The following is a 17,450-nucleotide window of genomic DNA, read 5'->3' on the forward strand; positions in this document are numbered from 1 at the left end:
GTTAAAATATTTTATTAATCTTACCTTAGGCATTAGAATGTCCATTGCATAAATGATAGGCAGTAGAGATGGGCAGGAATCCAAGTATTCTGCTGTGTTAGGTACCCTCCTAACTTACTTCTTTTTTTGATTAAAGAAAATGACTGGTGCCAAAGAGCTAGTGAGATATTATATACACACCCCAAGCTCCACCTTATTTGTGACTCTTCAGAGTAAGAAATGCCGTTCTTTTTCTCTCATCCTATTTTTTTGAATGAGTGCTCATTTCCCTTAAACACACCCAAGATACATGTATTGATATTAAGGTGTGGTTGACACACGCAGTCCCCTAAACTGGGAGATTGGACTGTGCCACTTCAGTTATTCAATCTTTTCTCACAAAAGTCTTTATGAATATACAAAATGTAGCACACTATGGAGAAAAGTCCATTCCCTGCTGTGCTAGTTTTATACTTGAACAGATTTTAAACACACACACCCTGTGAACATCCAGCAATTTAACAGCTCATTCCTCATGTGTGTATAGATGTTAAGAATATGGCTTTCCAAGACATCAAACAGATATTGCTATGCTTCTCATCCTTCTGTATAAAGAGAAATCAAATGAATGTTGCAAAATGGAAAGAAAGCACCCACTTATGACAACATGACACTTATGACTTATGACAACAACATGACAACTTATGACACTTATGACTGCCTCACCAAAGCCTACATTTTATCTTAAAACATGAGAGAACATCACTTTGCAAGCGGAAGTGTTTTTAGTTCATTCTCTTAAAGGAAAGGGCAAATGAACTTTCTTGCCACTTTCTTGAACAGCCAAGCTGATGATCAGTTCAAAACTTTGAGTGGAATGAATGGCCCAGATCTGGTTAAAATCCATAGCAGGTCCTCTAAGGATGTTGTACTTATGTCAAAAGCAGGTACTATGTCAGCTTTTGACATATAAAATGTGTGAGTTTAAAGAGAATCTGTGTGTTTAATACACTTTAATACTCCTACATATAACTGGAACAGGAAGGGGGGTTAGTGGGGGTTAGTTTAATAACTGATCCTGATGGTTTTGTTTTAAGCAAGCAAGCTTCTTGGCGGAACTCAATTTCAAGTTAATGTTTAATCAGCAATTTCCCATAAGCTTCAGAGAAATCAGAAAAGAAGGGTTAAATATTTATACAGTGTTAAAAACATCCACAGGGGCAACACATGCTATATATAAAAAAGCTCCTTGAACATAGTTTTAGATTCTTTATTTATACTCTCTTATTAAACACACACCCCAACTCTGGCTCTCTTGGTGATTTACAAAAATATTTCAGAACACAACAAGTAGCAATATCACATTAAACTCCACAAAATCCCTGTGGAGCCAGCTCTTTCCACTTTTAATTACATATAAAGAAATGTTATCATTGCATATTGCTTAATGAATAGAGCTATACAAAGCAAAGGAAGAAGAGTGACATAATTCAAGAGTGCGGCATTTTTCACGCACTACATATAAATGGATTGGTAAATGTGGATTGGTAAACATGAATATACTTTCTCTGTCAAAAATTCAAAAGTACAGGCTAAACCAGAAGTGGGGAGCCTGGCTGTGGCCTCCAGGTGTTACACTCCTGCTCCCATTACCCCTGGCTGGAGTTCAGCAACACCTGAGATTTACATCTGAGTTGACATGCATAGGATTTCACTGAAAGTTAAGAGGAATGTTATTCTCCAGATGTAGCACAGTGGCTAAAACAGGGCGCCATAAAGTCCATAATCCCAATCCAGCCATTACACCACACTAGCCTTCTGTTAGTTTTATAAATAGTCTCCGCAGTGTAATTACTCTTTATTTCTTTCTAAAACAAACGACTACATTGAAACAAGAGGAAATCATGTTTATTTTTGGTAATTTGTACCATAGTTTGAAGACTTCTCCGTTTATCGGTGTTGTTCACTTTTCTCCTAAAACGATTTTCTAGATTTGCTACTGTTTTGTATTCCTACATACTTATCTGGCAATACACCTAATTGAACTCCATAGGGCTTACTTCTGAGAAGACAGGTATAAGATTGCACTATTAACATGCCCTAGCAAATGCCATCCTCTGCACCATTTATTCTATTGACTTTTTTATTGTCATATCAGGAAAATTTTCTCAGCGAGCCTCAGCCAACAATAATGCATTACATTATCACCACTCCCTTTCGCTGACCAGGTCTCTCTGTCAGCCATTCTCTTACTAGGTACCAAAAAGGTGTATGGATGCTAAATGCATATTAATATACTGATTAATTAATTAAGGTTGATCCTAAATATAATAAATGTATTAAGGTGTACAGGTAAAACTCAGAAAATTAGAATATCGTCAAAAAGTGCATTTATTTCAGTAATGCAACTTATTATTTTATATTTTTCTTTTAATTTTTACAAATGCTTTCTTTTGGAAATTCCACAGTAATAAAACAAATAGTTACAATAATACAAAAGTAAACAAAAATAAACATCGCTATTACATTTCATTAATTACATTCCATTTATAATGGACCCACCTAACAACAAATAATTACAATTACAACAACAAATAAAGGCTTGACATATCTTGCTTTGCATGTCACGCATCTATCTCATATATTGGTTTCAACTTTTAATTTGCGTTACTGAAATACATGCACTATTCGGCGATATTCTAATTTCCAGAGTTTCACCTGTAAGGAAAGCAACAGGTGTGTAAATTTAACAGGCCTTCTCAAAATTTTGCTAAGTGATAGGGTTCACAAAAAGGTCTGGCTTGATATGAGTAAAGAGACTGATTCCTTTAAAAGACCTTTTTGATGGCATGAGACAGGAGGAAATGAAGTGGCCAGGTGAATGGAGGATACACCCCTGCATTTGTGCTCAGTATGACCTTTCTCTGCCACATGACCAGGGCACTGGTGCGCTGGTAAACCTGTCATGCGTTTGTTTGGCTGCAAAATAACAAGGTATTTCAAAATTAAAAAATTCCTTCCAGTAGCACCTTAGAGCAGCGTTTCTCAACCGCTGTTCCGCGGCACACTACTGTGCCGTGAAATGGTGGCTGGTGTGCCGTGACGTGCGGCTTGTTTCCCGGGCGAGAGCGCAAACCTGGCTGACGAGAGAAAGCTCCACTTCCGCCACCCCCGCACGCCGTTGAGGGAAAGGGAGCCAGAGAAAGGACTACAGTTCCCAGGGGCTCCTTTCGGGCAACTGTTCTCGCCGCTTGCTCTCGCGAGATGGCCCGGCGCCGCTCTGTTCCCCAACCCCACCTCTCGCAAGTTTGCGCTCGCTTGTGGCGCGGTGGTTGAATGTGGGGCGGTGGCGGCGATGGCAGCGAGCTCCGTTGCCTCGTCGTCTCCTCCGACGTTCGTCCGGAAGCTCCGTAAGTGGTGGATCCTCCGAAGCCCCTCTCCCTTTCAGGCTAGCGGAGACGAGCGCGCTGGAGCCGCAGCCGCTGCTTCTAGGGGCGCCGGAATGAGCGGCAGAGGGGAACTTTCTTCCAGGTGTGCCTCGTGATTTTTTTCATGTAACAAGTGTGCCTTGGCCCAAAAAAGGTTGAGAAACACTGCCTTAGAGACCAACTAAGTTTGTCATTGGTATGAGCTTTTGTACCTGAAGAAGTATCTGAAGAAGTGTGCATGCACACTCATACCAATGACAAACTTAGTTGGTCTCTAAGGTGCTACTGGAAGGATTTTTTAAATTTTGTTTCGACTACGGCAGACCAACACGGCTACCTACCTGCAACTAAAGTTATTTCAAATCTGAGTTCTAAGATGAAGCTGAATAGATCACACTCATCACACTTATATCCCGACAAAGTGCTGCTCATGGCCCTTCGTCTGGAAGAGCCATTGAGGAAAATGTGCTTTCACCAATTCCCTTGGCTGAGGTCTGTTGCGCATTACAGTACTAGTGTACCTGGTTGTGGCTGAACAGGTAGGCGTTGCACCTGTTCTCGACTTCTCAAGTGGGATGTGCACGTTAAGACCCAGCTCCTTCACACATGTACAAAACCACAATCTACAGATTACTTCTAATGGTGGAATCCAGCAGGTGTTGTCTGAAAAAAGCCAGTATCCTTTGCCAGGCATCTTCCTGTGCTTTTGCATGTTCTCTCCATTTTCCTCCCCACATCACAAGAACTCCCAATGGCCTGTGAAATGAGCTATAGCACAGGGGCAGATAGGGGGGCTCTAAGAGGTGCCCTGCCCCGGGGTAGCTATAGAACTCCACACGGCGCCCACTCTGCCTGAGGTGCCCAACGGCTTCTCGGCAAAATGTCTCACTCGGCCAGTTTCTGTCATCCTGTCCCGACAGAAAAAGGAAGTTGGCTAAGGACGTCTCCACAGGGATGCGGCATTGCCAAGTAGCTGGGTCTTTGGGGTCGGCCATGATTTCTGAGAAATCCACAACTTTGGGATCACCGGTGTCCTTAATCTTCTCCAGGTCACAAGGATGGGCAGGAATAATGCGCCCCTTCACTCGCAGGGGGATAAAAGCATTAACTCCTGAGCCAGAAATGCTGACAGCCGCTCTGATACCTGGCCAAAACGTAGCTAGAGCGAGGGCAAGATCTGCTCCCTTGGAAAGCCCTAGGACTCCAATCGCTGTAGCTCTCACCTGAAACAACAGTTGGATAAGGATTGGCGTCAGCTCCATGTTTGTCAGTTTTATCCCCCTTTTAAAAAGCCTACTGGTGAGAAGGATTTAGCGCTACACAGTAATGAAGAAAAAGCACTCCCCCCTGCTCTTAAGAGAAGGGGGGGGCATATAACTGCCATAGTCAGTTCTGATGGAAGAACTAAGTGTAGGAGCTGCCCTGGTTTTCTGGCCCCTGTCACTGGCTCCTGGATCTGAACTGGGCAGAAGAGCGCTTCCTGGGAGGAGCTGTGCTTTTCAAGGCATTCAGAATCACTACTGAAATTGTGGCAAGGAGTTGCTGTTCTTCTAGCCAACCATAATCTGCATAGGCAGGCATCTACTGAAGATGGTATATTAAGTGTTGAAATAAATAAATGTGTCGAAAGAACTATAACTTGCAAGATCTTGAGCTTGAGCTGGATTTTACCTCCTCCCTCCTGCTCCTTTTTCCTCACATGTCTTGTCTTTTTAAATGGTGAACTTGACGGCATGGAGCCCTCTTAGTACTTTATCTTTTTTAAGTCTCTTTGGGAGCCTTTTGGCATAAAAGCATTAAATTAAATAAAACAGGCAGCACACAACACCCAAGAAGTGCAATTCTAGTGAGCCTCTTACCTGCCGCTGTTTCCGCAAGAACTCTACAGCATCACCAAAATAGTCCAGTTCAAATAACTCTGGGAAAGTTGGCAAATCCTCAAAGTGCATGTAAGCAACAGCCAGTGTAGCAAAACCTCGGCTTGCCAGAAGACTGGCTCTGTATTCCACAAGACCTCCTCCACTTCCGTACAAATCAATGAGTCCTGGGAACGGTCCAGGGCCTAGAAAAAGAATTTAACTCATAAAAAATGGGCTTATGATCAGAGTATAATATTGTGCAACTCAAGAATCCCCTCTTCCCAAGGGATCTGCTCTCCCCACTGTCCCACTGCCATTATTAGTGTCACTGGTGGGGGCAATTATTCTTTTTTTTAGTGGAGGCTTTTAGACTGCTGCTGTTGACAGCGATGCAGTTTTCATGGTGATGTGTTTATGGCGCTATTGGTTTGTTAAGCTCTACTTTATTTTTCTGCTGTGATTTCTTCTTCTTTATAAGCTGCCTTGGACTGATCATAGAGCGGTGGGCTAAAGGTAAAGAGACCCCTGACCATTAGGTCCAGTCATGACCGACTCTGGGGTTGCGGCGCTCATCTCACGTTATTGGCCGAGGGAGCTGCTGGCGAACCAGAGCAGCGCACGGATACGCCATTTACCTTCCTGCTGTAGCGGTACCTATTTATCTACTTGAACTTTGACGTGCTTTTGAACTGCTAGGTTGGCAGGAGCTGGGACCGAGCAATGGGAGCTCAACCCGTCGCGGGGATTCGAACCACCAAGCTTGATTGGCAAGCCCTAGGCTCTGTGGTTTAACCCACAGCGCCACCTGCGTCCCAAAGAGCGGTGGGCTACAAATGCCCAAATAAAATTTAACAAAACTATTGGGTAGAGCAGAGAGTAGGAACCCATGGAACTTGGCGGTCAGCCAGCTCCCATCACCCCTTTGACCATGAGGCTGGGTCTGGTGGGAGTCACCTGGAAGGAGAAAAGCCCTCCCCACCACCCTTGTAACATCTGGGGAAGAAGTCCAAAGCCTCAGTCAGATGCACAGTGGGTTAGTACATCTGACTGTTAACCAGAAGGTTGTTGGTTCGAGCCCACCTAGAGGTGGCTTGGAATCTTTTTCCAACTCAACCATCCAACTCGCGGAGCTGGTCGAAGCTCTCTCCGTCGATTATGCATGGGCAGGAAGGGAAGTGCCCGCGCTTCCGAGGTGAGCCAGTCAATGCTCATCCGGGGAGCGTGGCAGCCTCGTGACCCTCGGGGGGGGGGGTGTACGAAGCTCACCGGGTGGCAGGAAGAGCGTGGCTCGGAGCCTGCCTTCTCGCACCGGGATCCTCTCCACCCCGTCGGCCAGAAAGCTCCTCTCGCTGCAGCACTCGCCGAGGAGCCGCCCGGAGACTCCGCGCCCGTCGAGCACCTCGTAGGTGACGCGGAAAGGGCTGAGGACGTCCCGCTTGGCCAGGCGCTTGAAGGGCGTCTGGGATCCCAGCGACCACAGCAACCCCATGGGCTCCACCCCGGAGTAGCTGCCGCCCAGCGACGCCGAGCGACTGAGGTCGAGCTCGCCGCTGCTGCCAGCCTGGTAGTAGGCGAGCGACTGGAAAAGCTCGCCGCTCTCGTCCACCAAGGATGCGCGCAGCGTCACCTCCTGCAGCGGCCCGAGACCCTCGACTTTCACTTGGACGGGCTCGTCCCACAGGCAGCGGGGAGAGGGCAAGACCAGGATCCTCACCGCCGCCGCCATCGGGGCTGCCTTGCCGGAGGGAGCAGCCTCTTCCCAAACGCGCCTGCTGCAGTTGTCCTTCGAGCAATGCTTTTAGGGGGAGAAAACACACGCGCGCCTGGTAACTTTTGCTCCCAGGCTAAAGTCAAGCGGGTCTTTGCAACCTGCCCACAAAAGGAAGCGGTGTCGCTAGGGCTTCTGGGAAATGTATTTCCTAACTCGCTGGCGGTAACCGACTTTGAGAGGGAGCTGCCCGTTTTATGAGAAGCGATACGGGCTACCATCTCCATATGAAAGAAAACGAGTTTCGGCAGGGGAGTGGCCCTTGCTTGCTAGCTGCTTGAACCCGTTTGCCCTTACGAATTGTAACGTAATAATTTGTCTTCTTGACTGCGATCAGCACAATAGTGAGCACTGCAGCTGTCAGAATTTGGCAAAATAGGTGATTCCTTAGCCGAAACTTTATATGCCTTGTTGATTAAAGCTAAGGTTTGCTTTTCACATCCTTCGCTCACTTCAAGTTACAAGGACTAAACAACAGTAAGAACATTCTGATGGTAAGAGCTATTCAACAATGGAGCAGACTCCTTCCTTGGAGGTTTTTAAGCAGAGATTGGATGGCCATCTGTCGTGGATGCTTTAGTTATGATTCCTGCATTGTAGGGTGTTGGACTAGATGACCCTCAGGGTCCCTTCCAGCTTGGTAATTCTATGAAATGCTTTCTTTGGTCTGCATTCATGAGAGGGTGAGCAGCTGCATTCTCTTTTAGTTGAAGCTTTCAAACAGATTTACACTGAAAACATGGCAGTAGTCAATCCATGAGGTCACCAGTATATTTCCAGGAAAGAGTATAGCCAACAGAATCTTGGTTATGTAAGTGATGAGATGATAAAAAGCACTCCTGGTGGTTGCTGCGCCTGCAAACACTTGTGACCGCAGGAGTTGACCACATCCTTAACAGACAACCCCCCCCCATTAAATAGCAGCCTGCTATCATAATTTCTCTCTTCTATTGATTCAACTTCAGGTTATTAACCCCCATCCAGCCCACTACTGCCCAATAATGATGATGATGATGATGATGATGATTTTATTTGTACCCTGCCCATACAGCATATACAGAAACATAATAAAACATCAAAAACTTCCCTATACAGGGCTGCCTTCAGATGTCTTCTAAAGGTTGTATGGTTACTTTTCTCCTTGACACCTGATGGGAGGGTGTTGCCACAGGGTGGGTGCCACTACCAAGAAGGCCCTCTGCCTGGTTCCCTGTAATATTCCTCCAGAATATTAATACAGATGATCTAATGTACTGAGGACAAGTTAGCGCCCTGTCGATCTCCAGAAATGGACTTTCCACCAGAGGAACTACATCATCATGAAGCCTGACTGAAACAGATCTAGAAAATGTGCTTCATCTGTGTAGGCGATATTCATCTCAAGTGCTTGATCTCAACTGTTAGTTAAGGTAAACCACCATATAAGGTGCCATTTTGTCCACAATGCCATGAACATCCACATGATGTTAAGCTTCAGTGACAGCAAAACAATTGTCAGCAGCAAAGCAGTTGCCTTTTGTCTTGATTTAATAGGCCATTATTAAATTGTTCACATTCCAGCCATAGTTCCACATAAGTAGGTTTGCTGTTCCAAGACCCTAAGATTTCCGTGCTATAGCTTTTGTGAGAGAATCCAGCAGCTGATAATAAGAGTATTTTAGATCATACTCCATGTCATACCAATAATTCACTGAGGGGGAGAAAAAGAAAATGACATAACTTATCATCTGTCTTTGGAAAAACTCATTTTGGTAGTTTTCAGCTCAACACAAAAGCTACAATTCTTTCCATTGTTTGCCCCAATCTCAATAAGACTTAGAACTTCAGACCTGATTAATACATTACACAGTAGCAATATGGTAGCCAATGGAAAATGAAACTATTCAGCCAATGAATACAGTGGAACCTCGAGTTGTGAACCTGATCCGTGCAGGAGGCATGATTGCAACCCGCAGCGTTCGCAACCCACAGTCTGCGCACGTGCATGACGCAATCTGGCGCTTCTGCGCATGCGCTGAAACCCAGAAGTAACACGTTCCAGTAATTTCAGGTTTGGCGCCTCCATAACCTGAAAACGCTCAACCCGTAACCCGAGGTATGACTGTATGTTATTGTGACCAACTGAAAAATGGGAATTTTTCTGGCATGGCTGAAATCTCCTCAATGGCTACTGCACTGCTAGTTTAACATAGAAATTGATCCTCATAAAAGGTGGAATTCAGGATTAGTCCTACTCAAGGGTAGGTCCATTGAAGTTAATGGACATGACTTAGGTTTATTCATTTCAATGGGTCTACAGAATACAACTTAAAAGGTTTTAAGACATCCAAGGGGCTTGGTGGTAGACATGGATTCAAATCACTGATCAACTATGCTGTTGCTGGGTGGCCTTATTATTTTAGCCTCAGTTTACCATCTGATGACCTTCCGCATTAGTGTTCAATTGCATTCCTGGTTGTCCTGGAGCCAAGGTGGAGTGTTGGCTACCTAGCACAGGACAATGGGTATAACCAGTGCCTCGAATGAACTGAGAATATGCCCTACAATGTATCCTGAAATCTTCTGTAAATATGCAGGAGTTGTTAATAAGCAGATTAATGTGTAAAAATCTACAAAGGATAGGACATTTTAAAAGCCTCTGACCTAACATGTCAGGTTTATATAACAGACACTTTAAATGATTTTGCATTTAAAACCCCTTTTAAGTAATCCACTTTATTCTCATGTATTTGAATTTTGTTTAGTAGTCCTGGTCTATTAATTAGTGACAGTTACCTTCAATTGGTCAGGGTAAGACCGAGAACACATTTAACATTCACTTTGATTTTATTTATTCAATATCCTAAAAAAAAATACCTATGGAGGTTTTGGTGAAGTGCAAATTTATGTTATGGCTTTGTTAATAAATTAAAAAGCAGGTTAATAATCAATTTTTTTCTACATCAACAACTGGCCCTATTAGTACAATTAATTATTGCCAGGATGCTCTTCTCAGCCCAACACCACAAGGTGGTGCTGATGCTTTTTATGGTAACAATTTTGGACATTTTGTAAGAAAACTGAAAATAAAACAAAGGCACATATTTGATCCACAGTACAGAATCTGCACAAGCCCCATTTGAATTGAATATGCCCTTGTGCAACTTCTACCTGAGTTCACACAAAAGTTGTTGAATTGTGGCCCATGTTAATTAGTAAAAAGAAAAAGGAGGGAGAGATTTGAATTTTCCAACTGAGGCCCCAAATTATCTTGACACTCTATAAGCTTCATCTAATCAAACACGACAGCTTGGGTCCCGATTTGCCGTTCCACAAATGCAAAGACTCGTTCCATGTGCAGAACAGTCTTTGATCCAGAGGAAGCTCTTTCTGATGGGAGGCAATTTTGGCTGACTCTCCTTTCCCCTTGCACCTTCCTGCATCATCTCCCATGCTGCTCAACACCTCCCCACCCTTCCACTAGCAGAAGTCTCCTCTAAGCAGAATTTTGCCCACAAGATCTCCAGATCCAAGCCTATATGTAAAGATAGCTAATTCTGGCTGGAAATGGGATAAAGAAATCCAACTGATAGTAGACTGAAGGAACCACAAAACCTATCTTGAAGGAGAAACATGACATGTGAAATTTGGTGTGCTTGTGCACCCCACTCTCCTCTCACCTGCTATGCAGCCGTGTGACTGCTGAACATGATGGAACCAGAGAGAAGGAAGATACAACATCTCTCCAGGCTTCACAGTGCACCGCAAAGGCTTTGCCTTGGCATATTCTGGAAATCGTTCTAGATCTGGATTTAAAGGATCCAATGGAATCCAGGGCACCTATGAGGATGAAAGGTTATGGAACAAGAGAAATGCTCAATTTAACAAGAGAAATGCTGTATTCCTTCAGAAATTTCCATATTTGATGACAAATAGTTGAAAAACATCTAGCAATGTATTCCCTTCTAACTATTAGGTAACCCATATTTGCCAACAGCATTCTTACCCTTTTAAACCAGATTTAGTAAAGAGAGTAAATAAATATTCAAAAAAATCAAATAGAGGTGTGCTGTGAAGAAGCCCAACCAAAAAAACAAAACAGGCCTCAACACTTCATTCATTCCTTCTTAGCAGCTGCCCTCAGATAGTACTTAACACAAAAACAGTTACCTTCTCTGCAGCTTTGTCATCCACAACTTCAAATGACCCGTTTTCTGATATGTGGTAGGTTGCTGATGGATACAATTCTGAAATGTGAAGCATGAAAATTGTTGGAAGGGGGCATAGAACATAGGCAAAGAGAATGTCAATGTTAAGCATTAAATATAGACTGAAATTATAGGGGTAGAATTTAGTTTAGTCAGGCACTTGCTGGGAACTGGCTTTGAGCATAGTATCCATTATAAAACCTGAAGGCAATCCAGAAGTTAACACGACTGGACCTCCCTACCTTTTTCCTTTCCTAAAAAATTGCCACATATTTGTTGCTGCTACTAGCCACAAAGTGGAAAAATTACACAAGCCTTTTTTAAAATTCCTCCCATGGTTAGTAGCAACTTTGTGGGCAGGGGTTTTAAATGGTGAACTAACCTGAGTGAACCACTTCATCCTGGATGACAATGATTTAAATTGTTGTCCCCACCTCAGCTCCTTTTCAAGAAAGGGGCAAAGGCATGGAATCCTCAGGCCCAGGGGCCAAATGTGGCCCTCAGAACTCTCTATCCAGCCATTGGGACTCTCTTTAGGCCACGCCCCCCTCCCCAGTCAAACTCTCTCCCCTCAGGCCACTTCTTTTACTGGTCTTGCTTCACACCCAGCATTTTTCCTGACTGGAATGTGTCCTTGAACTCTGATAATGCCTCTTGCTTGCCGGGATAGTGGATAGAGATTGGTGTGTGCAGAAACTAGCCTGCTGTACAAAGCGAAAATTTATATTCATTGCTCTGCCCACTTTTGTTTCTGACCCCACCCTTTATCCACTGTCATGAGCTGCTGGAAGGAGATGCAATCCTCTCCAGTTAGAAAGGAAATCTGACCCCCTGCTGCATATTAAAATGTTGCCTAAATTCATCCTCCTAATTCTAATTTCTCCCAAAATAACAATAGTATGCATCTTACTTTACCACCCTCTACTTCTCAGAATACATACCATATGGGATGAAGGGACGATCACTTGGCGGATGCAGCAGAAAATGTTTCTCTCCAGAGATCACACAGTACAAATTTTCATAATGGTCTTTATGTACTAAGATTGGAGGGAGGAAATGAAAGGTTGGGGAAAGAGAAGGATAGTTTCTTTATCTTTAATGCAGTCAGTGCTAAAAATACTAGCAGTACGTAGTATGAAAGCTGTAAGAATCTGCATTTATACCAGTACTAGGTGCGATTGTTTTTCTCTACACACCAAGCACCAAATTTTAAGCATTCGATTTTCCAAACTCTGCTTAAAATCTCTCAGATTGACAGATTGGCATTGAAGTTAGTGGCATGAAGGTCCATGTGGGGAGCAAACGTGATATGCAGTTATTATAGAGCGCAAAAAGCCCTAGACCTCAGTCTACACTAACTTCAAGGAAAGCCAAATTCAACTAAGAGAGTATAGCTGGATGTTCAGAAGACACATCCAAATTTTCTAAAGGGATATCTTTGCCCATCCTTGACCTCAATGCCAATAAGAATAAGAATACATTTATTTCATGGTACATACAAGATGTCACTGCAGCAGATTCCCCCAGCCAGAAATTAACAGCATCAGGCTTCTTTCCTATATGAAAAAAAGAATAAATCTGAGAAAAATAGTTACAGGTAGGTAGCCGTGTTGGTCTGAGTTGAAGCAAAATAAAAAAATTCCTTCAGTAGCACCTTAAAGACCAACTAAGTTTATATTTTGGTATGAGCTTTCGTGTGCATCTGAAGAAGTGTGCATGCACACGAAAGCTCATACCAAAATATAAACTTAGTTGGTCTTTAAGGTGCTACTGAAGGAATTTTTTTATTCTGAGAAAAATAGTTTGTGTTGTCTTACGCTGAACGATCCCCAGATTAAGAACTTTCTGTTAAATCAGTTTATCATCCTTTATTAATAAGCATGGAAGGACAGACTACTAGGCCCACCTACACATTAAAGAAAAGGTATATACTGACAATGAAAGCAGCAGGGAACAATTATATTAATTCAGCTCTGGGTTGAGTTTTTCCATTCCAGAGAGGAAGGTTAATCTGATGCAAAGTTCCCATGTATATAGTGATCACCCTTAAAGAACAGACATTTGGGGTTGTTTTTTTATAAAAAAAATTGATTTAAAATGCTCGTTTACATTTATAATAATAATAATATATTATTTATACCCTGCCCATCTGGCTGGGTTTCCCCAGCCACTCTGGGCGGCTTCCAACAGAAATATTAAAATACACTAATTTCTTAAAGATTAAAAGCTTCCCTAAACAGGGTTTATCAGTAAAGCACAGGTCTGACAATTTTGAGTTCTTTGAATTTCTTTCCTGATTTTGCATTTCCCTTCCCTGCAAGAGTGGGGTACCCTATCCAAGAATCTGGTATCTACAAAAGCAGAAACCCTCTGGTCTTGTTGCAAAAAGGACCCACTGCTCCCAGAGAAAACTTCCTATCTTAAGCAGGCTTGCTGTTGCTGTGGTGACAATTGCTGGTGGAGGATGGAAAGTATTCTTCCCTTTGCCTCATCCTCCAAGTCTATTAATCTATAATAAGAATAAGAATAAGAATAATTTATTATTGGCCAAGTACATTTTCCAACATTCTTGGAATTTTTTTCGGCTACATTGCAATGTAAACATAAGTACCTGTACCGTACATCACAATTTGTACAGCTTAGCATTTGAATGGAAATTGCGCATACAATTACAAAGCCATCAATTCATCTCATTCTACAAATTCATGAATTATGCAATGTTTCAAAGCATTTCAAAGCCAGAATGTGAATTTTTGCTGCAGCATTCATCTCTTTTTTGGGCAGGCAGGCAATAACAGCAGAAAAGTGCATAACTTGAAACTGTTAGATCATTTGTAAGCACTGACTGCATTTAAATGGACTGCACAACACATAGATAAAATTAAGCTTTTGATATTTACCAACTGCCTCACTCATCCATGGTATGTCAGGCTCCACATCTCCCATAAGTTCAGGGAATTCTTCAGTTAAGTTCGAGCACTGCTTTTGCACATAAAACACCCCTGGAGAAGTTACTTTTTTCTCTACAATGTCCAAGAAAGCACTGAAAGGCATGTGTCGTTCCTCTGGCATAACAAACCAATCCTGATAAACTGCATCAGCATAACCATTTGGAGTTACTGCCACACTCACCAGCTTGGAGTTCATTATTTCCCTGCACCAAAATACATCAGACGTTCACCACTATGCAATAAATTGCAGTCTAAATGCAGACCTCATGGCTACAACATGCAGCCTAATTTTTGGACTTTAATTTTTTGCCCCTCACATCCCACCTTCAAACCCCTTGCTTTGGTAACATAAAGAGCTATGTAGAACTTGAAAGCTTGCTCACTATTTTGTGATATTTTGGTTGGTCCTAATAAACAGCTGTGGATTTTGGATTATTTTCTTACAGGTCTACAAGCCACCTTTGCCTTTTAATGGTTATCCTGGTGTCTAATGACTTAATATTGGTGCCCAGGAATTGGAAATACCCTACTTTCCCACCCCTGGTCCCAGCTCCCTCATGTATAACAGCCTCCCTCAGCTCCTTCAGGAGGAAGACTAGGATACTAATTCAATAAATAAATAAATTTCATAAATAAAACAGCCCCAACAGTTCTAAATTTTCCCATGAAGCTGACTACATGGAGGGATTTGTTTTTGCTGGCAACTCTCTTAAGAAACATCATCAATAAATTTATTTCCAGTATTTCCATGCTGTGTGCTTTATGTTTGAAGCTAGGGACTGCCAGGCAGATTCCTACCTCAGGTACGCTAATGTCCACTTCTTCAGAGCTGGCCAATGGTTGACTGCATTCCGAATTATACATGGCTTGTTTGGGCACACCCATTCCCGATAGAACTCCAAGGGGGATGGAAGGCTATCAAGATATGGCACAGAATCTGTGAAACTCAACTCTGTTCAGGCAAAAGAAAAAAACACTTCTGTGAATGATTGTGCTACCATTTCAAGGACTGGCCTCATTCACATGTCAGAGTTAATCTTAACTATGGTTTAAAGGCGAATGCACAAGCTGGTGCACAGGGCTAAAATTGTGGACACTTCACTCCTCCCCTACTCCTGTTGCTGCCGTGCTGTTGACAGCTAAGCCATAGTTTGGCTTAAGAGTTACATCTGAACCCAGATTCATGATTTTGTTTCCTACAAACAAACCCTGAGTCATAAACCAAAAACAAACATTGGTTAGAACTTATTACCATATTCACTTGGAACAAAGATCCTGGGCTCTTAAGTTCTCTTAGCCTGCAGCTTATTTTAAGTCACAAAAATGAGACTTTCTCAACAAGCTTCACTTTTCAAAATGTTGGGTTAGGCATTATGTCCATGCAGATACCTGTTCAGCTTAGTTTCAGTTTATTTGTTTTGGCAATTAGAGGTAGCATGTGTTTATATGATATATACAAGTTAGGAACCTGGCATCTAGGACTTACTTAAAATATTGGTACAGACGTTCAAAGAACAGATACAAGAAACCGTGGACATGCTTAGCCCCTGAACTTAAAGGCTGCTGCACATGATACACAATATACAAATTCCATACCGATACACACAGCATACCACAGGATATGTCCTGTGGTTTAATGTACTGTATGTACAAGGCCGGCATCAAACACTGGCATCATTGGGCGCTTGCTGAGGTCCGTGCCCTAGTAGGGGACCAAGTGCCAATCTCTGATGCATGTTTCTTTACCCTGTCTGAGGAAGAAATGGAAGGAGCAAGAATACAGTAGCTAGCAGTCTCCTTTCTCTGGATGCCTTGTGCAGATTTGGGCACAGAGGAAGAGGCAAGCAGTAGCAATAGCAGCATGCTCAGGCAGAAAGCCCCACTGAGGGCATCTTGCCCCAAAGCCAGCCATGTTCTGACACATGTGTGCATTTGGCAGGAACCTGTGGCTGGTTATTTGAATTATCCAAGGGGCTGGGGGTTGGGAGAGGAACTTCAGGTTGACATATGTGCTCAGTGCCGGATTTCCATATAAGCTAACCAAGATATAGCTTAGGGCCCCACTCTCTTGGGGGCCCTCCAAAAAAATTAAAAGGGGGGAACCTGGATGTACATTTCAAAAACATAAATGGCTTTAGATACCTATTAGGTCCATAAATTACCATATAGTATATATTCAACACAAAAAACAGCTACAATTTGTTGTTGACAAAGGACAGGTGGACATATAATGTTTTAATATATTTTTAATTTCTTGTTGGAAGCCGCCCAGAGTGGCTGGGGAAACCCAGCCAGATGGGCAAGGTATAAGTACTAAATTTGTTATTACCACCATCATCATCATTGGCCCCCATTACCTTCAGTAGTTTAGGGTCTCATCAAACCTAAATCCGGCCCTGTATGTGCTCTAACACACGTGCAAAACATGTGCTCGACCACTTATGGCCCTTTCCAGACTACTGAAGGCTTGCCGCTGCAACGGGAAGGGGATGCCCCAGATAAACTCCGGCTTTCCTCACAATCCCAAAAGCAGTAAGAAGGGAGGGGGGCGGCGAGTGAGTGCATTTTTTTGGGTCCAGAATATTTCACTATTGAGAGCTGGGGTAGAAAAATCCAGACACCTCGAGGGGAATCGTGCGCTTTGAACCTCTGCGAGGTATGGTAAATCAAGACGCCCCCCCCTTTTTGCGGGCAAACACCTAAACGGCCGCGGATAACCCTATTGCACTCCGAGATAGAAATCCTGTCAGGGAAGCAACATTAATACTGCCCTCGATTAACCTCGCCCGCCCATTTCGCTCGCCCCCCTCTCTTCCCCTCCAAGTCCTCCTCCTTCCCCTGCGAAGGGCCATGCAAAGGTCCTCCCTTCCGCCGGGCTCACCCCTTGCCTCGGCCGGGAAAACCTCCAGGCAGCGCCTCACCGCCCGCAGCGCCTCCCCTTCCGCTTCGCCCTCCGCCATGGCGGGAGCTGCGGCGGCGGCGGCGGCGGCGTCTCGGGCCGCCTGAGCCGCGTTTGGGTCCGGCTCGCGCTCCGCCCTCCTCCTGCTGCCCAAGGAGAGGGCCTGCCTCGCCGGGCGCGGGAGAAACGAGACCCGCCTCCCTACGGGCGAGCGAGAGGAGAGCTCCGCCTGCCACCATGTCAAGATAATAAGCTCTCCTGGTTCGGGTTTATGTTTCCCACCGAAACGAGGAGCCCCCCAGGCAAAGCAAAAAACTCCATACCATAGTTGTCAAGTTCTCCCTTTTTTTAAGGGAAATTCCCTTATGCTAATAGGCTT

General features: G+C 43.7%; 3 protein-coding genes across 5 annotated transcripts in view; all 3 read right to left on the minus strand.

The window, feature by feature from the left end:
- LOC118083493 (cytosolic phospholipase A2 beta-like) overlaps positions 1–135 on the minus strand; it is a 34,407-nt gene extending 34,272 nt beyond the window's left edge. The window contains exon 1 of the mRNA XM_035111996.3: positions 25–135. Within this exon, the coding sequence (XP_034967887.2) occupies positions 25–45 (21 nt within the window). The 5' untranslated portion in view covers positions 46–135. The remainder of the gene's footprint in view (positions 1–24) is intronic.
- A 1,100-nt stretch (positions 136–1,235) lies between these two features.
- On the minus strand, positions 1,236–7,901 carry LOC118083522 (acyl-coenzyme A thioesterase 1). Its single transcript, XM_035112023.3, has 3 exons — positions 6,533–7,901; positions 5,267–5,469; positions 1,236–4,630 (listed from the first exon to the last, which is right to left on the minus strand). Exons 1-3 carry the CDS (start codon positions 6,990–6,992, stop codon positions 4,031–4,033), a joined length of 1,263 nt encoding a protein of 420 aa, XP_034967914.2. The 5' UTR covers positions 6,993–7,901; the 3' UTR covers positions 1,236–4,030.
- A 144-nt stretch (positions 7,902–8,045) lies between these two features.
- JMJD7 (jumonji domain containing 7) lies at positions 8,046–17,325 on the minus strand. 3 transcript variants are annotated; one of them, XM_088670435.1, is made up of 8 exons: positions 17,061–17,325; positions 14,971–15,124; positions 14,122–14,375; positions 12,721–12,777; positions 12,163–12,258; positions 11,184–11,260; positions 10,694–10,853; positions 8,046–8,724 (listed from the first exon to the last, which is right to left on the minus strand). In XM_088670435.1, the coding sequence occupies exons 1-8, from the start codon at positions 17,308–17,310 to the stop codon at positions 8,633–8,635; spliced, it is 1,140 nt and encodes a 379-aa protein (XP_088526561.1). In that variant the 5' UTR covers positions 17,311–17,325; the 3' UTR covers positions 8,046–8,632. The 3 variants fall into 3 exon arrangements, with proteins under 3 accessions (XP_088526561.1, XP_088526563.1, XP_034967924.2); XM_088670437.1 differs by having other exon boundaries at positions 14,971–15,087; positions 17,054–17,325; XM_035112033.3 differs by having other exon boundaries at positions 17,054–17,219.
- Between the last annotated feature and the right edge of the window lie 125 nt (positions 17,326–17,450).

Source organism: Zootoca vivipara, chromosome 1 (assembly GCF_965207765.1).
Source record: "Zootoca vivipara chromosome 1, rZooViv2.hap1.1, whole genome shotgun sequence".
NCBI lineage: Eukaryota > Metazoa > Chordata > Lepidosauria > Squamata > Lacertidae > Zootoca > Zootoca vivipara.